The 26,418-nt window shown below is 45.1% G+C and overlaps 1 protein-coding gene across 2 annotated transcripts; it reads right to left on the minus strand.

Annotated features, from left to right (window-relative positions):
- Positions 1–235: 235 nt before the first annotated feature.
- On the minus strand, positions 236–26,273 carry LOC135504267 (protein phosphatase 1 regulatory subunit 12B-like). Of its 2 annotated transcripts, none has more exons than XM_064922665.1 (7): positions 25,528–26,273; positions 11,774–11,790; positions 11,408–11,537; positions 7,109–7,213; positions 6,738–6,788; positions 6,380–6,430; positions 236–987 (listed from the first exon to the last, which is right to left on the minus strand). In XM_064922665.1, the coding sequence occupies exons 1-7, from the start codon at positions 25,627–25,629 to the stop codon at positions 901–903; spliced, it is 543 nt and encodes a 180-aa protein (XP_064778737.1). In that variant the 5' UTR covers positions 25,630–26,273; the 3' UTR covers positions 236–900. The 2 variants fall into 2 exon arrangements, with proteins under 2 accessions (XP_064778737.1, XP_064778738.1); XM_064922666.1 differs by lacking the exon at positions 236–987 and adding an exon at positions 5,813–5,901.
- Between the last annotated feature and the right edge of the window lie 145 nt (positions 26,274–26,418).

The following is a 26,418-nucleotide window of genomic DNA, read 5'->3' on the forward strand; positions in this document are numbered from 1 at the left end:
GACCGTCCTCCCCAATTAAGGTGCCACCAACGTCCTGTGATAAAGAGGCCCTGTGTTGTGCCCTGTGCTATCTGCATTACAAATCATGTACAGGTTTCACCTGAAAAAAAAAATTAAATGCTGTCCATCTCATAACGTAAGGCACTATGTGGACTAATGGTAGTGTTTCCTAAAATGCTTAAAGAGGATACATATTAATAATATATTGGTAAAAATATGGTTGAGTATAAGTATAAATATTTGAAGGAAAAAAAATGCATAAATTATATAAAAATATCCAACAAATGTGACATCTGTCTCGCCAGAGACCATGGTACAGTACACCACACTAAAATCAAAGCAAGAAAAGGTTCATGAGCAGCTCAGAGAAAATGGTCTGTGATGGAAATGTGGACTTCAATTGAACTACAAACCATAAAGACTAATGATATAAACACCTCATAACAACTGACAATGTGTAACGTTATCAATGTCATAACAGTTATACCTATGATTGTTTTTTCAGTCGTTTTTTTCTGCAGTGCACACTGAAGCACAGAATCAACATATGTTTGTGATGTATAGGTCAAATATGTGGATGTGATATTGGTTAGAGATTTCTGGCCTGGAGCTTCGGAGTTTACTGTACCCCAGATCAACACCCTCTTTGAGCCAATGCTGTGTGTTCTCCTCCCCACTTTGACCTCCTGGTATGAAGTGAGCCAATGAACATGGAGTCATAGTAGGCCAGGGGTCATCAGGAATTTGACGGTTCCTCACCATGCCTCTGAGAACAGTTGGCAGGTAAGTGTCACTGAGCACCATGGTACAGTCTCAGGGTGGCAGGGTGTCGAAGGCCAATGATAGTGACACACATTGCAAGCTTGAAGGAAGTATACTATGACTTTGGACAGAGGCTTCTTACTTGGACAGCTTGCTGATGACACGGATCAGAGCCCCATTCTCATCCTTCAGTCTCTGGTTGTCTGATTTAAGCTCTGTCAAGACCTACAGGAACAGAGAGCAGCATTAGATTGTCATGGGAGCTAATTCGCAACAGGGAACAGCGGTGACACATAATGCCCTGTAGACAGAAATATGTACAAGTTACACTGCCCTGTCGTTTGTCTATGATCCTTCTTATTTAAGGGACATTGACAGACACATTTAATACACATTGTTTATCATTTTCAGGCAAAGTCAGAATGATATGCAATATTTAATCACCAGGAACTCGTTGCTAAATGATTGAACACTACAATGTCTACAGTCACAACATGCGAAGGGTGGAGAAAAGGCAGGCGTTCAGCAAAATATGATGTAAAGCAATGAGAGCATGCGGATACAGTATGATCGTGGAAAAGGTTGGGACATGATTTGGCTTATGGTTCTATGTGCAAACTACAAACCGAGAGAGAACCGAAACAGAGAGAGAGAGATATGCAAGGCGGTCAGCTTCCGCAATCTAGGTCACCTCCCACAGCATGAATAATGACTAAAAATAACCTCAATCTTTATAAAAATCTCCCCCATCCCCCACAGACAGTGCAGTGAACAATAACGTTGTGTGCTCGCCTGAAAAGTCTACATTCACAGACAATGATGAACTCATCACCCCACTCCTGCCTATTCCAGTTACCGCAATTAAATAGCAGCATATTGTTATGTATTATATTTGACGATGCATACTGCACATTTGGTCCAACTGTTTGTCCAGTTCTGCTTCTGTCTCAGACAGAGCTGTGTGTAGTATACACACACACACACACGCACTACACTATTGTGCACGTTTTTTGGCCAGTGGAAAAGGGTTTAGTGAGTCGACGGATGCCAATGAGATCACAAATTCCACTCCCACATGATTGAGACAAACGTAATAGTTTAAAATGTCAGATTCCCTATCAGCCACTTTGCATTGGACACTGTGGCAAAAAATGAGCAAACAATGAAAATGTCAGTTTTTTTTAAATGGAAAATTGCAATCATGTTAATCCTTACAAGGTTTCCTTGGCGACTTCAGCACTCTGCCTTCCATAAGTCTCTCAAGCAGTGTCCAGACTGTTTCTGAGTTTGTTCAAGCTAAGGATTGAGTGACTTGCCTGACTATACTGTAATAATAACCACTGGAGAAACGTCAGGCTGCCACCACTACTGTACTAGTCTCTACATAGCCTAGTAAATAATATCACCCATGCAGCATGGGTGTAGCTAAAATAGATGAGGGAGTTTAAGGGGGCTGCCCTTAATTGGCCTTATGGGAGAGTGAGTCAGAGAGAGGCATGCCACACAAGTGAGAGAGGTCTTAAGGTGGAGGAGTGAGAGTGGGAGGTGGGGGGTGGAGCAGCAGGACCTGCCTGAGAAGAGCGCAGCAGAGAGGAAGGAAGGAGGTGCAGCATCAGGAGAACCATAAGGAGGACAGATGAGAGGAAGAGTGGCTGAAGACTCAAAGAGGGGAGAGCAAGGAGGGGTAGAGAGGTGGAGGCATGTGGGACAGGGGGGGTTAGAGGTCCTCTGTCTCAGGCAGGAAGGCCATCTGGGAGAGGTGGGTGAGGACACGCAGCATGGCCCTGTTCTCAGCCAGCAGACACTCCTTGCCGCTCCGCAGTGCCTGCAGCTGAGCCAGAACAGGGAGGGCCTGCAGTAAACACAGGAATACAGAGAGAGCGATAGAAAGAAAGAGAGCAGGAGGACAGGCCAGTGGAAAGGAGGAAGCAGAGCCACACACACACACACACACACACACAAGCTAATTAATGACATTCACACACGAAGAGATACTGTAAAAGGAAGCAAGCAAGAAATCGGCAAAAGAGACAGCTATGCAAAAGAAAAGAGAAGCACTGCAGGGAGCTATCCTTAAGTTTGCTCTCCACAAACCTGGGCAGTTTTAAAAGGCGGTGGGTGGGGAGATGCTGTATGGTTTACATAGCTTGTCAGTCATGCTGGGGAAAGATGGGGGTGGGGGACTTTCAATATAACCTTCAATTTCAGCTTCATTCAGAGAGCCCAATATGTTATATGTTATAGGTCATAGAAAATGGAAATGATTAATTTCCCTGGGTTCCCTGGCAGGCTTTAGAGGTAAACCTCAGTGCGGTTTAGTGGAGATGTCTGTGGTTTGACAACGTTCCTGGGGGAAACCACAGACAGGCAAGGAGGCAGCACACACATAGACAGAGGAAAGCAGAGAGCGGCCTCAGAGGCTTCCCCCCAGAAGCTCAGAGAGGAGCGGAAGGCTGGATAGAAAGAGAAGAAATTAAGGTGAGCCTGGAGGAAAGGAAAAGCCGGGGAGAAAGAGAAGAGAGAAGCCCAGTGAGGAGAAGAAGGCTACAGAGAAAGAGAGAAGAGAAGAGAGGAAGGCCAGGAAGAAAAAAGACATGGAGGAGATCCAGCTGCTAACATCCCAAGAAACTATTTGAAGTCTGCCTTTACTCGGACTGAAGAATCCATGGATATGTCAGACTGTTTCTCTGTGCTGTCTCAGTAAGCCTTGTTCTGAAGAACAAATATTGACAAATTTATCTTGGAGTAGAGAGAGACACAGTGGAGAGGAGGGAGAAAGAGAGTGGAGGAGAGAAAGAAAGGAGAGAGAGGAAAGGAGAGAGAGAGTGGAGAGGAGAGAGAGGAAAGGAGAGAAAGAGAGTGGAGAGGAGAGAGGAAAGGAGCGAGAGAGAGAGAGAGAGGAGAGAGAGGAGAGCAGAGGAGAGGAGAGGATGGAAAGTGGAGGAGAGAGGAGAGAGAGTGGAGAATAGAGATGGTGGAGAATAGAGAGAGAGTGAAGAGTAGAGCAAGAGAGAGTGTTGTGTAGAGAGAAAGAGAGTGGAGAGGAGAGAGAGTGGAGAGGTAAAAGAGAGAGTGAGTGCAGAGGAGAGAGACTGGAGAGTAGAGAGAGTGTGTGGAGAGTAAAGAGTAGAAAGAGAGTGGAGAGGAGAAAGAGAGAGAGTGAGTGCAGAAAAAAGAGAGAGTGAGTGCAGAGGAGAGAGAGAGGAGGATGTAGCCAGAAGGGTGAGCTTGAGAGAGAATGCTTAATTATTTATTCCTCATGATGTTTTAATGCTCTTGAACTCATTGATATTTAACCAGAGCTGAGTCCTATAGATAAATTCCCACATTTTGCCAGTGCTGGAGTTTCAGAGGCTGCCAGGAATAATCCTAGCCCATTATCCCAGAGAGACCCATCCCAATGGGCACACCCTGGTTTTAATCAACTTTGTTTCCACATCATTTCAATGGAATTACGTTGAACCATAGTGGAATGAACGTTGAACTGACATCTGTGCCCAGTGGGATATCAGAGAGCCATAAAGTACCCAGAATTGTAAAACATCGGACAGACCCTGTGGCAGAAGAAACATGTAGAATCACATCAGGCCTGTGTGAAAAGAGTAAAAGCATGTCTGTATAATGTTGTATGTGCATATCTCTATCCCAGTGGGCAAAACCGGTTGCAATGACATCAAAGCAACCTAGTTTCTGGTTGTAATGATATTGCAGCCTGCCTGCTGGGATATGGCTTTACAAACAGTTGAGGTCAGAAGTTTACATACACCTTAGCCAAATACATTTAATCTCAGTTTTTCACAATTCTTCAATTTAATCCAAGTAAGAATTCCCTGTTTTAGGTTAATTAGTATCACCACTTTATTTTAAGAATGAGAAATGTCAGAATAATAGTACACAGAATTATTTATTTCAGCTTTTATTTATTTTAACACATTCCCAGTGCGTCAGAAGTTTACATACACTCAATTCGTATTTGGTAGCATTGCCTATAAATTGTTTAACTTGGGTCAAACATTTCGGGTAGCCTTCCACAAGCTTCCCACAATAAGTTGGGTGAATTTTGGCCCATTCCTCCTGACAGAGCTGGTTTAAGTAAGTCAGGTTTGTAGGCCTCCTTGCTCGCACACGCTTTTTCAGTTCTACCCACAAATTTTCTATAGGATTGAGGTCAGGGCTTTGTGATGACCACTCCAATACCTTGACTTTGTTGTCCTTAAGCCATTTTGCCACAAGTTTGGAAGTATGCTTGGGGTCATTGTCCATTTGGAAGACCCATTTGCGACCAAGCTTTGACTTCCTGACTGATGTCTTGAGATGTTGCTTCAATATATCCAGATACTTTTCCTGCCTCATGATGCCATCTATTTTGTGAAGTGCACCAGTCCCTCCTGCAGCAAAGCACCCCCACAACATGATGCTGTCACCCCCATGCTTCACAGTTGGGATGGTGTTCTTCGGCTTGCAAGCATCCCTTTTTTCCTCCAAACATAACGATGGTCATCATGGCCAAACAGTTATATTTTTGTTTCATCAGACCAGAGGACATTTCTCCAAAAAGTAAAATCATTGTGCCCATGTGTAGTTGCAAACCGTAGTCTGACTTTTTTATGGCAGTTTTGGAGCAGTGGCTTCTTCCTTGCTGAGCGGCCTTTCAGGATATGTGAATATAGAACTCGTTTTACTGTGTATTTGCGTAGATACTTTTGTACCTGTTTCCTCCAGAATCTTCACAAGGAAAAATTACTTGTGTCATGCACAAAGTAGATGGCCTAACTGACTTGCCAAAACTACAGTTTGTTAACAAGAAATTTGTGGAGTGGTGGAAAACGAGATTTAATGAATCCAACCTAAGTGTATGGAAATTTCCGACTTCAACTGTACATGCACATATAGTGTGTATGTGTTCTAATGTGTGCCAATGTGTGTGTATGTGTGTGCGCAGGCATGTGTTCATGCCCAGGTCTCTAAAGAGGTGAGGTGACAAGCGGGTGTCAATCACTTCTCACTCCCATACAGGACCACTCACCGTCACCCCCCCCCCCCCCCCTCCCCCATCCTCCCTGGCCCTGAGCCAGCCTGCCCCATGGTCAGCGTTCAGGGCTGGTACCCACAACGGAAATTTCTCACTTGGGCAGCTTCCTGCTGAGGCAACATGGGGTCACAACATGGGGTCAAACACTCTGTTCTCATCTCCCGTCTCACATCTCTGTGTCACATACTGAGTTGTCATCATAACCTTTGGCTATTGCTAGAAGTGGTTTGCACTTGCATGAGGTTCACATCTATTCAGCCCTGAATGATATTCTGCTGCTGTTTTTCTCTCGCCCCTCGCTCTTCGAAATGCTAAATATGCACAATTAGTGCAGGAATGCTTAACATAAGCAGGTCCTTTGCTCTTGGACGGAGCTTGGTATTCAGCTGGATCTAGGTCAGTCAGTGTGTAGCCAACAAAAGACAACAGTCTGCTTGGTGTGGGACAGAACAGTCTCTCTCTCTCTCACTCTCACTCTCTCACCAAGCAGGCTGTGCTCCCTGAACCTCATCATCACCTGTTTGCCTATAATAACCAAGCAGGGCCATGTAGTGACTTCCCTCCTTGTTGCAGTGGAGACCTTACCTTGAGCTCTTCCTCCATGTCCGTTACCCTCTTCTCCAGAGCCTGTTTTTCCTGAGGAGAGCAGGTAGTTCAGGTCAGAATCACAACCGACTTTAAGATTTCTACTTTTAAATTAGGAGTCATTTTTCATTCCCACACATGATGATGAGCCCATAGAGGAATGAACAGACAGACGACATGGAAAAGATCTGAAAAAAGAGACTGAGATCAGAAAAAAAGCAGAGAGTGGTAGACATGTAGATATCAAGCTGTCAGGATGGAAAGAGAATTGGAATGTTGATATCAAGGATATGAGGCATATGGCTTTGGGAAAACAAAGAAAGAGAAGCCCGCAAGATATATAACAAGTTATAGATACCCTTTTCTCTGATTCAAGTACAGTGGATCTTTCAGATACTCTGTCCTGTTTCTGTAAGACAGAGTGCACAGTTGTCACAAAGTGGAAAAAATATATACAGTGGGTTGACTTAAAATGGGATAAAACAGAATTTGAAAACTTTGATGGGGATACACTGGTTTGTTTTCTTATCACCTTGTGCTCGCCTTGAACAATTTATTGTTCAAATGCAATATGCATGCTGTTGAGACGTGTGAACTGTACTGAACTTAATTAAGATGGTCAACAGAAGGCTATGCAGGACTGTCTCAGTGTTGTGCTCAGTATTGAGCTTAGGGAGGGACTCTACTGGACTCTATCAGCCAATCAGATGCACTCCTACTATACTGTACCTGGGTGACTTTGTCCAGCTGGGTGCGTATCTTGGTCAGCTCCTGTTTGCTATCATCCAGCCGGGACTTGAGCTTGTCATTCTCTGCCAAAGCATCTTCATACATCTGAAAGAGAACAAATCAAAAGGTTAATGCTTATGTCACTTGGAGATACAGTACCTTGTCATGTGACAACATTTTCCCCACAATAGGCCAGCTCTGATATCTTTGCATCAGGTGAATCAACAATAAGTGGTATTGATCACTTTTTGCCCCATACACAACTCTTGTAACGGTTTTCATGCGGTGAAGGAGAGTCGGACCAAAATGCAGCGTGTAGATTGCGATCCATGTTTAATGAACAAACGTAAACACGAATCAATACAAATACTACAAAACAAAAGAACGTAACGAAAACCGAAACAACCTATACTAGTGTAAACTAACACAGAGACAGGAACAAGGACGCTAAGGACAATCACCCACGAAACACACAAAGAATATGGCTGCCTAAATATGGTTCCCAATCAGAGACAACGATAATCACCTGACTCTGATTGAGAACCGCCTCAGGCAGCCATAGACTAACGCTAGACATCCCACAAAACCCCAAGACAAAAAGACACCACAATAACCCATGTCACACCCTGGCCTGACCGAATAAATGAAGAACAAACATAATATATTTCGACCAGGGCGTGACAGAACCCCCCCCCTAATGTGCGGACTCCCGGACGCACATCAAAACAATAGGGAGGGTCCGGGTGGGCGTCTGTCCATGGTGGCGGCTCCGGCTCCGGCGCGGGACGTGAAACCCACTCTATAAATGTCTTAGTCCCCCCTCCTCGCGTCCTAGGATAGTCCACCTTCGCCGCCGACCATGGCCTAGTAGTCCTCACCCAGAACCCCACTGGACTGAGGGGCAGCTCGGGACAGAGGGGCAGCTCGGGACAGAGGGGCAGCTCGGGACAGAGGGGCAGCTCGGGACAGAGGGGAAGCCCGGCACTGAGAGGAAGCCCAGCCAGGTAGTTGGATCCGGCAGATACTGGCTGGTTGACGGTTCTGGCAGATCCTGGCTGACTGGCGGATCTGGAAGAGTCTGGCTGACTGGCGGTTCTGGAAGAGTCTGGCTGACTGGCGGTTCTGGAAGAGTCTGGCTGACTGGCGGATCTGGAAGAGTCTGGCTGACTGGCGGATCTGGAAGAGTCTGGCTGACTGGCTGATCTGGAAGAGTCTGGCTGACTGGCAGATCTGGAACAGTCTGGCTGACTGGCAGATCTGGAAGAGTCTGGCAGATCTGGAAGAGTCTGGCTGACTGGCGGATCTGGAAGAGTCTGGCTGACTGGCAGATCTGGAAGAGTCTGGCTGACTGGCGGATCTGGAAGAGTCTGGCTGACTGGCGGATCTGGAAGAGTCTGGCTGACTGGCGGATCTGGAAGTGTCTGGCTGACTGGCGGATCTGGAAGAGTCTGGCTGACTGGCGAATCTGGAAGAGTCTGGCTGACTGGCGGATCTGGAAGAGTCTGGCTGACTGGCGGATCTGGAAGAGTCTGGCTGACTGGCAGATCTGGAAGAGTCTGGCTGACTGGCAGATCTGGAAGAGTCTGGCTGACTGGCAGATCTGGAAGAGTCTGGCTGACTGGCAGATCTGGAAGAGTCTGGCTGACTGGCAGATCTGGCTGCTCCATGCAGACTGGCAGCTCCATGCAGACTGACAGCTCCATGCAGACTGACAGCTCCATGCAGACTGACAGCTCCGGCTGCGCTAAACAGGCGGGAGACTCCAGCAGCGCTGTAGAGGAGGAAGGCTCTGGTTGAGCTAAACAGGCGGGAGACTCCAGCAGCGCAGGAGAGGAGGAAGGCTCTGGCTGCGCTAAACAGGCGGGAGACTCCAGCAGCGCAGGAGAGGAGGAAGGCTCTGGCTGCGCTAAACAGGCGGGAGACTCCGTCAGCGCTGGAGAGGAGAAAGGCTCCGACAGCGCTGAACAGGCGGGAGGCTCTGGCAGCGCAGGAGAGGAGGAAGGCTCTGGCTGCGCTGAACAGGCGAGGCGCACAGTAGGTCTGATGCGTGGTGCTGGCACTGGTGGTACTGGGCCAAGGACACGCACAGGAAGCCTGGTGCGGGGAGCTGCCACCGGAGGGCTGGTGTGTGGAGGTGGCACAGGATAGACCGAACTGTGTAGGCGCACTGGAGCTCTTGAGCACCGAGCCTGCCCAACTTTACCTGGCTCGATGCCCACTCTAGCCCGGCCAATACGAGGAGCTGGTATATACTGCACCGGGCTATGCACCCGCACTGGAGACACCGGGCGCTCCACAGCATAACACGGTGCCTGCCCGGTCTCTTTAGCCCCCCGGTAAGCACAGGAAGTTTGCGCAGGTCTCCTACCTGGCGTAGCCATACTCCCTATGAGCCCCCCCCAAGAAATTTTTGGGGCTGACTCTCGGGCTTCCTTCCGCGCCGCCGTGCTTGCTTCGCCATCTCCATTCTCCTATACCCTTCTTCGCACTGCTCCAGTGAATCCCAGGCGGGCTCCGGCACTCTCCCTGGGTCGACCGCCCACCTGTCTATTTCCTCCCAAGTAGTGTAGTCCCGATATTGTTGCTCCTGCTGTTGCTGTTGCTTCTCCTCATACCAAAGCCTCTCAGCTCTCTCCGCCTCCAGTTCTTCTTTGGGGCGGCGATATTCTCCAGGCTGATCCCAGGGTCCTTCTCCAAACAATTCGTCCTCCCATGTCGATACCTCCTTTTGTTGCTCCTTGGGGCGGCTACACTCCCCTGGTTTAGCCCAGGGTCCTCTCCCGTCGAGGATTTCCTCCCAAGTCCAAAAGTCCTTTTTACGCTGCTCCTGCTGCTGCCTTTGCTGTTTCTCCTGTGGCTCCTGCCTGTTGACACGCTGCTTGGTCCGTTTGTGGTGGGTGATTCTGTAACGGTTTTCATGCGGTGAAGGAGAGTCGGACCAAAATGCAGCGTGTAGATTGCGATCCATGTTTAATGAACAAACGTAAACACGAATCAATACAAATACTACAAAACAAAAGAACGTAACAAAAACCGAAACAGCCTATACTAGTGTAAACTAACACAGATACAGGAACAAGAACACTAAGGACAATAACCCACGAAACACACAAAGAATATGGCTGCCTAAATATGGTTCCCAATCAGAGACAACGATAATCACCTGACTCTGATTGAGAACCGCCTCAGGCAGCCATAGACTAACGCTAGACATCCCACAAAACCCCAAGACAAAAACACACCACAATAACCCATGTTACACCCTGGCCTGACCGAATAAATGAAGAATAAACATAATATATTTCGACCAGGGCGTGACAACTCTCTCCTAATTAAAACATGGATGGCACTGTATGTGGGAGAAAACAAACGTACATATGGCATCTATTTTATACTGAACAAAAATATAAACGCAGCATGTCAAGTGTTGTTGGTCCTATGTTTCATGAGCTGAAATAAAATATCCCTAAAAAAAGCTTATTTCGCTCACATTCTGTGTACAAATTTATTTACATCCATGTTAGTGAATATTTGTCCTTTGTCAAGATAATCGATGCACCTGACAGGTGTAGCATATCAAGAAGCTGATTAAACAGCATGATCATTGCACAGGTGCACCTTGTGCTGGGGACAATAAAAGGCCACTCTAAAATATGCAGTTTTGTCATACAACCCAATGCTACTGATGTCTCAAGTTTTGAGGGAGCGTGCAATTGGCATGCCGACTGCAGGAATGTCCACCAGAGCTGTGGCCAGAGAATTTAATGTTAATTTCTCTGCCATTAGCCGACCTCCAACGTCGTTTTAGAGAATTTGGCAGTACGTCCAACCGGCCTCTCAACCACAGACCACATCTATGGCATCGTGTGGGAAAGCGGTTTGCTGATGTCAACGTTGTGAGCAGAGGGCCCCATGGTGGTGGTGGGGTTATGGTATGGGCAGGCGTAAGCAACGGACTACGAACACAACTGCATTTTATCGATGTTAATTTGAATGCACAGAAATACTGTGACGAGATCCTGAGGCCCATTGTGAGGCCCATTTTTGTAAGGTATCTGTGACCAACAGATGCATATCTGTATTCCCAGTCATGTGAAATCCATAGATTAGGACCTAATTAATTATTTAAATTGACTGATTTCTTTACATGAACTGTAACTCAGTAAATTCTTAGAAATTGTTGCATGTTGAGTTTATATTTTTGTTCAGTATATTTAACCTTTATTTAACCAGGCCAGTTACGTTTAGATTTAAAAAAAAAATAGATATCTTCCGTTTCCCTTCTGGGTTCTACAGTACCTTCTTGTAATCCCTGGAGCTGGTGTCGTCCTCATGCTTGTTCAGCGCTGCCAATCTGGTTTCCCTGCGTGTGTAGGAGCTGGTTCTACCCAGAGGTTCAGCCGTGCTGTCTCCACCACCAGAGTCCAACCTGGGAGGAAGGAGGAAGCACAGCTCCTTAAGTGGGTGATGTACAACATCCAGCAACACAGCTGACATTACAACAGTGTTGGAACACTGACATAGATGACATACAAACATTGATGGAACACTGACATACAAATCTTTTTTTGGAGTGCTGTATGTGTTTCTCATGAATTTAAAATACTAAAATAGCGGTCAGGTTTATAAGAAAGCAAGAGAAGGAAGATCTGAATCTGTACATACCTTGATGCCCTGTCATGCTGAAAATGAACAGAGAAAAAACATGTTAGTTTAGTGTGAAAATGTATCACAAAAAGCTCTTAGTGCATATATGAAATCATTTTGACTTACTTTACAATACCATACTGGTTAGAACCAGCACAGTGGCTGAATCTGAGACATTTCATTTGTATGAAGTATCAACCAGACTTCAGACAGAGTAAAACATTTTCCATGAGGACACCATTATAAGAAGAAAATAGAAACTTTATGTGATATCCAAACCACAATGTGTTCAGATGATTTGCATCCCAAAGGACAGGTATTGCATAGGCCAACACAAGTGATCTGCTTGTGATATATAATTCACTGGGACCTTGCATGCTCTTTTCTCCTGCTCTGACAGAGTTCACATAGGTAATCCTTCTCCTGTAAACCCTGTTCATCTTTTAGTGAGTGTTTGCCACGCAGATGCCTGCAGCGCAGAGATGACATCATGCGGCGAAAGGCCCCAGTTTACTGGGTGAGAGACTCCAAGTGATGACCTCAGGGTACATCATGCTGCTGATATCATACTGGCTGTGTCTCAAATGGCACCCTATCCCCTATATTGAGCGCTACTTTTGACCAGAGCCCTATGGGGACATAGGGAATAAGGTGCCATTCGGGACACATACTGGCTTGGTGTGATCTGGTCCTGACTAGATGACTGCATGGCTGCAAAGGCCCAGTCTGAAATGTATACTGCCTTTCCATTGGGTAAATTACGTACAGATATGAGGCATTTACTTAAATAAAGTGTAAAGTCTAGACTGTTAGGTCCAAAATGTTTATCTTCAGTTTCCATCTGTGCGCTCCGTTCTTAGTGAATCAGGCACCAAATATGGTTGTCTGCACTCAGTAATGACTAGGCCTATCTGATAGCATGGAAAGAGCCCTCTATGACAATCTGTTACGTGATGGGAAGTTCCTTGCCAAGAGTCGATATACATGACCCAGGGTGGCTGATCATTGATCAGTGCACATTACGACATGACACGGTACAGAGAAAAAAGGGAAATTGTGAAAAAGAGAGCGAGAGAGAGAGATAGTGTTTGATCTCCTTGTGATCTCTGCTTAGATATCACATTCTCTTGCATTCTTTGAGATTAGGAGCTGTTCTCCTGCCTGGGTGAGAGAGTCCTTTAAACACATAAAACAACAGATCAGCTTATTCCCTGGCCACTAGATCGTATCCTGTTTGGAAACACTCTGGATGACACGCTGGTCAGTCAGTGTTGGGGAAGCTGCTCTGAAAATATAGTTTACCAAGCTACCAATTACTTCACACTGGAAGAAGTTGAGCTGCATTAAAGCTAAGGGGGAAAATAGTTTAAAAAACTAAAGCTACTTTGAAAAAGTAGTTCCTTACATCAACACTACATTGTGAAAAACAATTATATTAGCTATAGCACATGCAGCAACTACACTACCTGGAGTCCACATAACATGTAGAATACATAACAGAGTACAGAACAGTTATAGACAAGAACAACATCAGATAATATTTAATGAAAATAAAAATAAAATAAATATATTGACAGCATGAATTCTTCGGGACATGGAAGCGTTGCTCAATTGGTAACAACGGACCTAACGTGTGCCAGAAATACATTTTCCACACCATTACACCACCGCCACCAGTCTTAACCGTTGACACCAGGCAGGATGGGGCCTGGACTCATGCTACTTACGCCAAATCCTGACTTTGCCATCAGCATGACCATGATTCAACGGCAAAAGACCATCCGTGACAAGGGTCAATGAGTTGTGCGTTCCGAGATTCCGTTCTGCACGCAACTGTTGTAATGCACCTTTATTTTCCAGTTTGTGGTCTGCCTGCTAGCTTGCATTATTCTTGCCATTATCCTTTGACATCTCATCAACAAGCTTTTTCTCTCACCCAAATCCAGATAGCTGATGATCTGAAAGAACTGCAAAATCTGGACCCTTACAAATCAGCCGGGCTAGACAATCTGGACCCTCTCTTTCTAAAATTATCCGGCAAAATTGTTGCAACCTCGCCTGTTCTAGCCTGTTCAACCTCTCTTTCGTATCGTCTGAGATCCTCAAAGATTGGAAAGCTGCCACGATCATCCCCCTATTCAAAGGGGGAGACACTCTGGACTCAAACTGTTACAGACCTATATCTATTCTACCCTGCCTTTCTAGGGTCTTCAAAAGCCAAGTTAACAAACAGATCACCGACTATTTCGAATCCCACCGTACCTTCTCCGCTATGCAATCTGGTTTCCGAACTGGTCATGGGTGCACCTCAGCCACGCTCAAGGTCCTAAACGATATCATAACCGCCATCGATAAGAGACAATACTGTGCAGCTGTATTCATCGACCTGGCCAAGGCTTCTGATCCACCTCTACGCAGACAACACCATTCTGTATAGTTCTGGCCCTTCTTTTGACACTGTGTTAACTAACCTCCAAACGAGCTTCCATGCCATACAACTCTCCTTCCGTGACCTCCAACTGCTCTTAAATGCAAGTAAAACTAAATACATGCTCTTCAACCGATCACTGCCCACACCTGCCCGCCCGTCCAGCATCACTACTCTGGACGGTTCTGACTTAGAATATGTGGACAACTACAAATAACTAGGTGTCTGGTTAGACTGTAAACTTTCCTTCCAGACTCACATGAAGCATCTCCAATCCAAAATTAAATCTAGAACCGGCTTCCTATTTCACAACAAAGCCTCCTTCACTCATGCTGCCAAACATACCCTTGTTAAACTGACTATCCTACCGATCCTTGACTTCTTACAAAATAGCCTCCAACACTCTACTCAGCAAATTGGATGCAGTCTATCACAGTGCCATCCGTTTTGTCACCAAAGCCCCATATACATCCCACCACTGCGACCTGTATGCTCTCGTTGGCTGTCCTCGCTTCATATTTGTCGCCAAACCCACTGGTTCCAGGTCATCTATAAGTCTTTGCTAGGTAAAGCCCCGCCTTATCTCAGCTCACTGGTCACCATAGCAGCACCCAACTGTTGCACACGCTCCAGCAGGTGTATTTCATTTGTTATCAACTAGCCTACCTGGTTAAATAAAGGTGAAATAAAAAACAATAATAAAAAGCTGTTTTCACCCACAGGACCACTATAGTACCTGTGTCCAAGAAAACCAAGGTAATCTGTCTAAATGACTATTGCCCCGTAGCACTCACATCTGTAGCCATGAACTGGTTTGAAAGGCTGGTCATGGCTCACATCAACACCATCATCCCAGACACCCACTCCAATTTGCATACCGCCCGAACAGATCCACAGATGATGCAATCTCTATCACACTCCACACTGCCCTTTCCTACCTGAACAAAAGGAACACCTACGTGAGAATGCTATTCATTGACTACAGCTCAGCGTTCAACACCATCGTGCCCTCAAATCTCATCAATAAGCTAAGGACCCTGGGATTAAACACCTCCCTCTGCAACTGGATCATGGTCATCCTGACAGTCCGCCCCCAAGTGTTGAGGGTAGGCAACAACACAACTGCCACTCTGACCCTCAACACGGGGGCCCCTCAGGGATGCGTTTTTATTCCCCTCCTGTACTCCCTGTTCACCCACAATTGCGCGGCCAGGCACGACTCCAACACCATCCTTAAGTTTGCCGATGACACTACAGTGGTAGGCCTGATCATCGACGACGAGACAGCCTACAGGGAGGAGGTCAGAGACCTGGCAGTGTTGTGCCAGGACAACAACTACTCCCTCAAAGTCAGCAAGACAAAGGAGCTGATCGTGGACTACAGGAAACAGAGTGCAGAGCACACCCCCATCCACATCGACAGGACTGCAGTGGAGCAGGGCAAGAGCTTCAAGTTCCTCGGTGTCCACATCACTACGGAATTATCATAGTCCAAACACATCAACACAGTCATGAATAGGGCACAACGATGCCTCTTCCTCTTCAGGAGGCTGAAAAGATTTGTCATGGGCCCTCAGATCCTTAAATAATTCTACAGCTGCACCATTGAGAGCATCTTGACTGGCTGCATCACCTCTTGGTATGGCAACTATATAGCAACTGCTTGGCATCCGGCTGCAGGGCGCTACAGACGGTAGTGCGTACAGTCCAGTACAGCACAGGGGCCAAGCTCCCTGTGTCAGAGGAAAGCCCCAAAAATGTACAAAGACTACAGCAAACCAAGTCATACGTATAGTGTTCTCTCTGCTACCTCACGGCAAGCGGTACCGATGCACCAAGTCTTGATCCGACAGGACACGGAACAGCTTCTACCCCCAAGCCATAAGACTGCTAAATATTTACTTAAATAGTTAACCAATAGCTATCCAAACTATCTGCATTGACCGTTTTTGCACTCTTTTGACTCATACGCTGCTGTTAATGTTCATTATCTATCCTGTTGCCTAGTCATTTTATCCCTACCTATATGTACATATCTAACTCAATTACCTCGTACCCCTGCACCTCGATTCAGTACTGGTACCCAGTGTATATAGCCAAGTTATCATTAGTCATTGTGTATTTATTCCTGGTATTTAATTATTTTTTTCTTATTGATCATTTTTTGTTATCTGCAATATTCGGAAGGGCCTGTAAGCATTTTACTGTTATTCTACACCTGTTGTTTACGAAGCATGTGACAAATAAAATTTGATTTGATTTAACTGAAGGCCTCGATGCCGATCAGCCTTGTAACGTTCGTCTGAAGAAGTAGACCAAGGTGCAGCGTGGTAAGTGTTCATGATCTTTAATACTCAGAACACCAAACAAAAATAACAAAAGGAAAAGCCGAACAATGCCGGCTTCACAGAGCTAACAAAAAACAAGATCCCACAACATAGGTGGGAAAACAGGCTACCTAAGTATGACTCCCAATCAGAGACAATGATAGACAGCTGCCTCTGATTGGGAACCACACTCGGCCAAAACCAAAGAAATACAAAACATAGAATGCCCCCCCCACATCACACCCTGACCTAACCAAATAGAGAAATAAAACGGCTCTCTAAGGTCAGGGTGTGACAGGCCTGCTTTATATAGCAAGCCACGGCCACATGACTCACTGTCTGTAAGAACTAACCATTTTTGTGAACTGGGTGGTGTACCTAATAATCTGGCCGCTGAGTGCATATACATATTCATATTCGTATATACTGTACAGTTAAATTACATCTTTAGAAAGAGTAGAGGCGCTGTGATACAAGATGTTGTTCATCTGTTTTTTAAAGCTTTGTTGTGAGTCTATGCAGGACAAACCAAGAGCAGAAGCAGACCTAAATGCCTGGTCTTTATTAGGAGGCTCATACACTGTAACAGCCACATGGATTTTAGAGGGGGAGTAAATTCTAGGCGCACCATGAGAGACGTTCCTCTCCTCTGTGAATGTTTATTCAGCACTGCTAAAGCTGCCTGGCCTTATGCGGTCATGTGTTAGTCTCCATCCAGCCTTGTCTCCATCCAGGGACAGAGAGCCAGTCAACTCTGATGAAGAAGGTCCAAGGATGGAAAAGGCAGGATGAGCGCTCTGATGAACTGTTCATACAACACTAACACTGGATGGTCTCATGTCTTTGACAACCTATACCCTGTTTCACTGACAGGCTATTCTATTCAACCGGGCAAGTCTCCATAAAAATTCTTACACTGTGAAAAATGGCTTGATAATCACTTAAAACACAGTAAGACATTACATGCAGTAGTCCTTTTACCACATGGAGCTGGCTTGGAGATTTTATTTATTGTTTTTTTTCTTCTTTTGAACCTTTAACTAGGCAAGTCGGTCAAGAATAAATTCTTATTTACAATGACGGCCTACCCCGGCCAAACCCTAACCTTGATGACACTGGCCAATTGTGTGCCACCCTATGGGACGCCCAATCACAGCCGGTTGTGATACAGCCTGGAATTGAACCAGGGTCTGTGGTGACGCCTCTAGCACTGAGATGCAGTGCTTTAGACCGTCGCACCAGTTGGGAGCCGGGGGACCCGGGAGCTGGGGTACCCGAACATGTACCATAGTTTGGAAACCACAGATCTCGGTCAAGCAGAAACATCCATTGCGACAATCCTAAATCTCCTTCCATTTTAGCTCCATTAGCCTTACAGTGAGCCAGGCCAGGCTCGGACGCCAGACAAGTGGGATCTATTTCACAGAGCAGGATTTAATGAATTACAGAGAGGAATTTCTTAAATGTCTTTTGGACCGCTTTCCTTTGCGATGCGTACCGGCCTTGATTTCCACAGACGTTGATTTTTGGTCCAGTCCGGTCTGGATCAGCCTTGATTTGCCCAAAACATAGACGTCTATGTTTGGTTCAGATTTGGTTCAGTCTAGACCGGCCTTGATTTGGTCCAAACATTGATGTACTGTACCAGTCAAAAGTTTAAACACATCTACTCATTCAAGGGTGTTTCTTTATTTCTACTATTTTCTACATTGTAGAATAATAGTGAAGACATCACAACTAAGAAATATCACATATGGAATCATGCAGTAACAGAAAAAGTGTTAAACAAATCAGAATATATTTTATATTTGAGATTCTTCAAAGTAGTCACCCTTTGCCTTCATGACAGCTTTGCAAACTTTCAGCCAGAAATTAAAATGAATATGATTTCAACGTCCGGAAAATACATTATATTCAATGTCCGGAAAATATGTATTTTCAACATCCGGAAAATATATTATATTCAATGTCCGGAAAATATGTATTTTCAACATCCGGAAAATAAGTCTTTTAACCTTTCATTTAGAAACTAAAAGGAACCTGTCACGCCCTGGTCGAAGTATTTTGTGTTTGTCTTCATTTATTTGGTCAGGCCAGGGTGTGGCATGGGTTTTTGTATGTGGTGTGTTTGCATTGGGATTGTAGTTTAGTGGGGTGTTCTTGTTAAGTCTATGGCTGTCTGAAGTGGTTCTCAATCAGAGGCAGGTGTTTAACGTTGTCTCTGATTGGGAACCATATTTAGGCAGCCATATTCTTTGAGTGTTTCGTGGGTGATTGTCCTTAGTGTCCTGATGTCCTTGTTCTGTGTTTATTTACACCAGTATAGGCTGTTTCGGTTTTCGTTACATTTTTGTAGTGTTTGTAATTGATTTGTGTTTTACGTTTGTTTATTAAACATGGATCGCAATTTTGGTCCGACTCTCCTTCCCACCTAGAAAGCCGTAACAGAACCTATATTTAACATCCAGAAAATATGTATTTTAGAGCAGGACATGACAGGACTATTCTAGGTTTGTGGGGTATACGGCCGCAGAACAACCACGACCAGGCCTCCAAGTCTCCATAAGGATTAATACATTGATAAAAATGCTTCACTTAAAGCACAGCAAGGCACTTAATGCAGTAGTCCTTTTCAAGTACCCCCTGTTGCTGGCTTTGGGGATAGCTGGGGTACCCAAACACAGTACCACAGATCTAGGTCATGCAGAAACATCCATTGTGACATTTCTAAATCTCCTTCCATTTTAGCTCCATTAGCCTTACAGTGAGCCAGGACAGGCTCGGACATCAGACAAGTGGGATCTATTTCACAGAGCAGGATTTAATGAATTACAGAGAGGAATTACCTAAATGTTTTGTTTCACTCTTGCCAAGTACATTTATTTCTAATTAATTTACAATGTGTATGCATCATGAAACATTGTAAACTTACATAAACCTACTCTGTCTTCTGACTTACCAGGAGGCAATCCTGAAAGGGCAGCGGATAGAGATATGATGGGCACCTGCTGGCACTGCGCCTGGTCTATGTTCTCTCTCTATTTATTTACAAAGCACCAGAATCTACATTTGAGGCTCCATAAGGCCTAGCAGTTGACTGGGGAGACAATCCACCAGGGTAGAAATAACAGCACAGCCATAGATTAATGGTACTGGCCTGTACTGAACTGGTGCGAGCCTGAACTGCACTGTGGGCTCTGTGTAAACACATGGTCAATTGGTTTACGACTCGTCACGACCAACCACCTCACAGCAAGCCGGGGGTCTGCTGCTGTAATGGACAGTACATGCGTTGGGGGTTGACTGGGATCCTTAGTACACTCCCGATATAAACACTCCCCAGTTAACAGCACTCCCTTCTATGCAGCCTGTAAAACCATCAGCATCACTCCCTCCTACACACTACCTATGCTTTTTAATCAGCTCCTGACTGAGTCCCAGCTCTGATGCAAAGCCTATCACAGAGAGACTGCGCTTGATCTTATTGCTCTGCAAAGTGTTTCATTTCTTGAAGGACCTCTTTAATGGTCAGCCCTCCTCTCTCTTCTTTCTCACCCTCTCATCCCATAGGCTGCCTGCCTGGACTTCTGCCCATTCACCACCCTGGAAAATATGAGTTAGTTTCACCCCACCGGATTGACCATGGGCTACTGTACTGTACACACAACCATAAAAGCCTATATTGGTTCCCCAGATATTCACTGCAGATCTCTATCTTTTTTCACTCTCCCTTCCACCTCTTCATTCTCTCCAGCCATTTCTGGATATAATTAAGGAATTACTAACAAGAGTAAACAACTAAAGAACCTCCCCATTTTGGGTTATTATTCATCTCACTTGGAAGAGTTTTCCTAGTCCAAGTACTGAGAGAAGGTAGGACTTCGGGCCAAATCTCTCGTCTTGTCCGAAGTGTGACATGAAGCATTGCCTCTGAGGAGGCAGATGTGCTTGCTTGTTTACAGTCAAGGCCTGTTGCTCAATGTCTGCAGCTGTGCTGCACACAACACTTTTGCAGAAAGAAATGCACCAGGTTTTCATCATAAACAATGAGGAGAGTTTTAATATCACACCAACAGCAACGTGCCCTTCTGGAGATTAATATTTCTCGCTTACATTTTTCTCCCCGGAAAAAATTGCCAATATGGGCTTTTTGCTGTGCTGACATCATGGACACTTAATGCCTGAGCTCACTGTGGATATATATGAGAATGGAAAAGTACAGTTAATGAAAAGAAAAGAATGGACAAAACAGTGACTGTATTCTTTGGAGTTCTCCTGACAGCAGTGGAGGACTGTGATACTGTCAGTACTGTGGTAGTGGGAGGTCATGATACGGTACTGTAGTAGTGGGGGGTGGAAGGGTCATGATACGGTACTGTCAGTACAGTGGTAGTGGGGGGTCATGATATGGTACTGTAGTAGTGGGGGTCATGATACAGTACTGTCAGTACAGTGGTAGTGGGGGTCATGATACGGTACTGTCAGTACAGTGGTAGTGGGGGGTCATGATACGGTACTGTCAGTACAGTGGTAGTGGGGGTCATGATACGGTACTGTCAGTACAGTGGTAGTGGGGGGTCATGATACGGTACTGTTATAGTGGGGGGTGGAGGGGTCATGATACGGTACTGTCAGTACAGTGGTAGTGGGGGGTCATGATACGGTACTGTCAGTACAGTGGTAGTGGGGGGTCATAATACGGTACTGTAGGAGTGGGGTTGGAGGGGTCATGATACGGTACTGTTAGTGCAGTGGTAGTGGGGGGTCATGATACGGTACTGTTAGTGCAGTGGTAGTGGGGGTCATGATATGGTACTGTAGTAGTGGGGGTGGGGGGGTCATGATACAGTACTGTCAGTACAGTGGTAGTGGGGGTCATGATACGGTACTGTCAGTACAGTGGTAGTGGGGGTCATGATACGGTACTGTCAGTACAGTGGTAGTGGGGGGTCATGATACGGTACTGTCAGTACAGTGGTAGTGGGGGGTCATGATACGGTACTGTCAGTACAGTGGTAGTGGGGGGTCATGATACGGTACTGTTATAGTGGGGGGTGGAGGGGTAATGATACGGTACTGTCAGTACAGTGGTAGTGGGGGTCATGATACGGTACTGTCAGTACAGTGGTAGTGGGGGGTCATAATACGGTACTGTAGGAGTGGGGTTGGAGGGGTCATGATACGGTACTGTTAGTGCAGTGGTAGTGGGGGGTCATGATACGGTACTGTTAGTGCAGTGGTAGTGGGGGGTCATAATACGGTACTGTAGTAGTAGGGGGTGGAGGGGTCATGATACGGTACTGTCAGTACTGAGGTAGTGGGGAGGTCATGATACGGTACTGTAGTAGTGTCGGGGGGGGGGGTCATGATACGGTACTGTTAAATTAAATCTAAATAATATGTGTGAAATGCTTGATAGTGTATGTGATGTAAACAAAGAAGTCTACTTTCTTGGGGACCTGAATATTGACTGTCTTTCATCAAACTATCCACTCAAGAGGAAGCTTCTTACTGTAACCAGTGCCTGTAATCTGGTTCAGATTATTAATCAACCTACCAGGGTGTTTACAAACACTACAGGGACATGATCATCCACATGTATCAATCACAGTTTTACTAATACTGTAGAACTTTGTTCTAAACATATATCCATACCCATTGGATGCAGTGATCACAATATAGAGGCTATATCCAGGAAAGCCAAAGTTCCAAAAACTGGGCCTAAAATAGTGTATAAGAGATCATACAAGCATTTTTGCTCTGACTCTTATGTGGATGATATTAACAATATTTGCTGGTCTGATGTCATTAATGAGGAGCTTCCAGATGCTGCACTTGATACATTTATGAAATTGCTTCTTTCAATTATTGATAAACATGCACCTATTAAGAAACTGACTGTTAGAACTGTTAAGGCTCCATGGAATGATGAGGGATTGAAAAACGGTATGGTTGAAAGAGATGAGGCAAAAGGAGTGGCTAATAAGTCTGGCTGCACATCTGACTGGCTTACTGACTGCCTATTGAGAAATTATGTGACTAAACTCAACAAAAAGAAGAAGAAACTGTATTAGGAAGCCAAGATCAATGATATAAAGAACTATGGAAAAACACTTGGGAGTACTTCAAATTAAATTATGGGCAGAAAGACAAATTGAACGACATCTTTCATTGAATCAGATGGCTTATTCATCACAAAACCATTTGACATTGCCAATTATTTGAATGATTATTTAATTGACAAAGTGGGTAAACTTAGGCAGGAAACGCCAACAACAAACAGTGAGCAATTCTATTCATGCATTAAAAAATGATGAAAGAAAGGCATTGCGGGGGCCTCCCAGGTGGCGCAATGGTCTAGGGCACTGCATCGCAGTGCTCGCTGTGCCAGCAGAGACTCTGGGTTTGCGACACATAGATTCAATGGTTGTAAAGTTGGGGAGAGGTCTGTCCGTAATAAAGAGACGTTCTGCTTTTTTGACACCACACTCCAAAAAGCAAGGATCTAGTTTTCTGCAGGATCTAGTTTAGTCTAATTTTGATTATTGTCCAGTCGTGTGGTCCAGCGCTGCAAGGAAAGACCTAGTTAATCTGCAGCTGGCCCAGAACAGAGCGTCACATTTTGCTCTTCATTGTAATCAGAGGCCTGATATACAGTTGAAGTCGGAAGGTTATATACATTTGGGTTGGAGTCATTAAAACTCGTTTTTCAACCACTCCGCACATTTCTTGTTAACAAAGTACAGTTTTGGCAAGTTGGTTAGGACATCTTCTTTGTGCATAACACAAGTAATTATTCCAACAATTGTTTACAGACAGATTATTTCACTGTATCACAATTCCAGTGGGTCAGAAGTTTACATGCACTAAGTTGACTGTGCCTTTAAACAGCTTTGAAAATTCCAGAAAATGATGTCATGGCTTTAGAAGCTTCTGATAGGCTAATTGACATCATTTAAGTCAATTGGAGGTGTACCTGTGGATGTATTTCAAGTAAAAAAAAGTTTGGGAACCTCTGACATAGACAACCAGGTGAGGGGAGTTCCTTACTAATCAGTGACCCTAATTCATCAATCAAGTACAAGGGAGGGGCTGCTCTGGCCCCCCAATGGTGGAACAAACTCCCTCACGACGCCAGGACAGCGGAGTCAATCACCACCTTCCGGAGACACCTGAAACCCCACCTCTTCAAGGAATACCTAGGATAGGATAAAGTAATCCTTCTCATCCCCCCTTAAATGATTTAGATGCACTATTGTAAAGTGGCTGTTCCACTGATGTCAGAAGGTGAATTCACCAATTTGTAAGTCGCTCTGGATAAGAGCGTCTGCTAAATGACTTAAATGTAATGTAAATGTCATGATACGGTACTGTCAGTACTGTGGTAGTGGGGGGTCATGATACGGTACTGTCAGTACTGTGGTAGTGGGGGGTCATGAGACGGTACTGTCAGTACTGAGGTAGTGGGTGGTTATGATACGGTACTGTCAGTACTGTGGTAGTGGATGGTCATGATACGGTACTGTCAGTACTGTGGTAGTGGGGGGTCATGATACGGTACTGTCAGTACTGTGGTAGTGGGGGGTCATGATACGGTACTGTCAGTACTGAGGTAGTGGGTGGTCATGATACGGTACTGTCAGTACTGAGGTAGTGGATGGTCATGATACGGTACTGTCAGTACTGAGGTAGTGGGTGGTCATGATACGGTACTGTCAGTACTGAGGTAGTGGGTGGTCATGATACGGTACTGTCAGTACTGTGGTAGTGGGTGGTCATGATACGGTACTGTCAGTACTGAGGTAGTGTGTGGTCATGATACGGTACTGTCAGTACTGCAGTGGGGGGTCATGATACGGTACTGTCAGTACTGTGGTAGTGGGTGGTCATGATACGGTACTGTCAGTACTGTGGTAGTGGGTGGTCATGATACGGTACTGTCAGTACTGTGGTAGTGTGTGGTCATGATACGGTACTGTCAGTACTGCAGTGGGGGGTGGGGGGGTCATGATCGTTTAGCACCTGATTCTGTGCCTCTCTAATATAGCATCCCATTACTTCCATTTGAAAACCCATTTCTTCTTGTTTTTGTAATGATTTAAACAAGCATATATTGCTACTAAAGGAAAGGCAACACCATGAAATAATGCAGTAATAAATAACACATCAGTAAATGTAAATCATATCAATAAATAAAACATGAGAATAAGACATTCTGAAAAACAACAACAGGAAATGGCAGATGGAATGTTACAATCCTAAAGTATTTTCCAGAATGAGTGGCCATGTGCACAGAACTACACAGCAGATACTCCCTCCTTCCCTCTCTTTCTTTAAAGGGTTGTGAAACACTCAAGTGGTTGGAACAATGACCCGTCCAATCATGTGTTAAGGAGCCTTCAGAGCACACATCTAAATACATACAGTACCAGTCAAAAGTTTGGACACACCTACTCATTCAAGTTTTTCATTTTTTACTATTTTCTACATTGTAGCATAATAGTGAAGACATCAAAACTATGAAATAACACATATGGAATCATGTAGTAACCAAAAAAGTGTTAAACAAATCAAAATATATTTTATATTTTAGCTTCTTCAAGGTAACCACCCTTTGCCTTGCTTTACATCGTGCCTAAGAACAGCCCTTAGCCATGGTATAGTGGCCATATACCACACCCTCTCATGCCTTATTGCTTAATTAACACCCATGTACTGTAAGGTGTTTAGTTTAGGTTGAATGAAAATGGATATTGGATTAGCACACTACAGATGTCACAATTCCAATAGGAGCTGGGAGTAAACCGGCCAAAACTTAATCAGCATTTAAGAGCCTTTGATAGCTACAAGTTGCTTTAGAGTCACACACCCACACACAGTTAATTTGGGATTATCAGTGATACTCAAAATCTTAGGAATTCATACGAACAGAAAGCTCTTGTTTCTACAGTTTAAATAAGATTAAAGCGGAAAAACCATGACTACTCACTACAGTGAGAAAAAAGTTTGGGTCTTACTCTGAAGTTCTTGGCGGTAGGAGAGGGTGAAGAGGGTGGTGAGTCGGACAGAGACTTCCTAGTCCTGGAGAGCTCCTTGGTGCGGGGGTACATAGATGACATCTCCACACTCTACCCAGGACACAGAGGCAGGTCTGGTCAAGCCTCTACAGTAACATCCACAGACAGAGGCTTCCAATCCAGAACAGACAACAGCTGCACAGATCCACAGATCTCCTCTTAGGCTACAACTGTGCAGACACCTATGGCTGTTGTTGCTGCTGCGCTCACTGGGGATCCTGACAAACAGGTGTGTGTGAGGAGCCCGCTCCACAGTCCAGAGGGCTGGAGAGAGAGACCGCTGCTAACTTTAGAAATATTGCTGCTGATCTGACCTACCTTCCCTTCTTCCTCCACAAAGTAAAGACAGCAAAGTGATCATTGGACAAGAATGAAAACAACCAAAATAGCTATTTCTCCTCTTGGCTAGTACAACTCCTACAAAGACATGCACCTCTGTTTTTCTTGAAAAGTAGACAAATCAACTTAGTTGAGGATTGTTAGACCACAGCTTCATTACTCCGAGACCCTTTCGTACATCAAAGTCGACACAACACACTAAGTCCTCACATCCAAAGATAAACCCAACCACAGTGAAAGTTTTGTTCCAGATGATCTCTTATCCCATGTTTCTCTAAATATCCACTCTCTCTCCTTTTACCTCCCCCTCTTTCTCTCCTCCCCAACTCTCCTGTCCCAACTCTCTCTCTCACCCTCCTCCCCTCTCTCTCTCGCCTTTCCTTGCTCACTCTAGCTCTGGCAGAACTCTCTGGCAGGCTGCCAGAGGCTCTGCTGTGTACAAGCTCTGGGCTAAAGCTGTCCATTGATGTGGATGAGGATAAGTAGAGGGGG

The sequence above is a fragment of the Oncorhynchus masou genome, chromosome 18 (genome assembly GCF_036934945.1).
Source record: "Oncorhynchus masou masou isolate Uvic2021 chromosome 18, UVic_Omas_1.1, whole genome shotgun sequence".
In the NCBI taxonomy this organism is placed as follows: domain Eukaryota; kingdom Metazoa; phylum Chordata; class Actinopteri; order Salmoniformes; family Salmonidae; genus Oncorhynchus; species Oncorhynchus masou.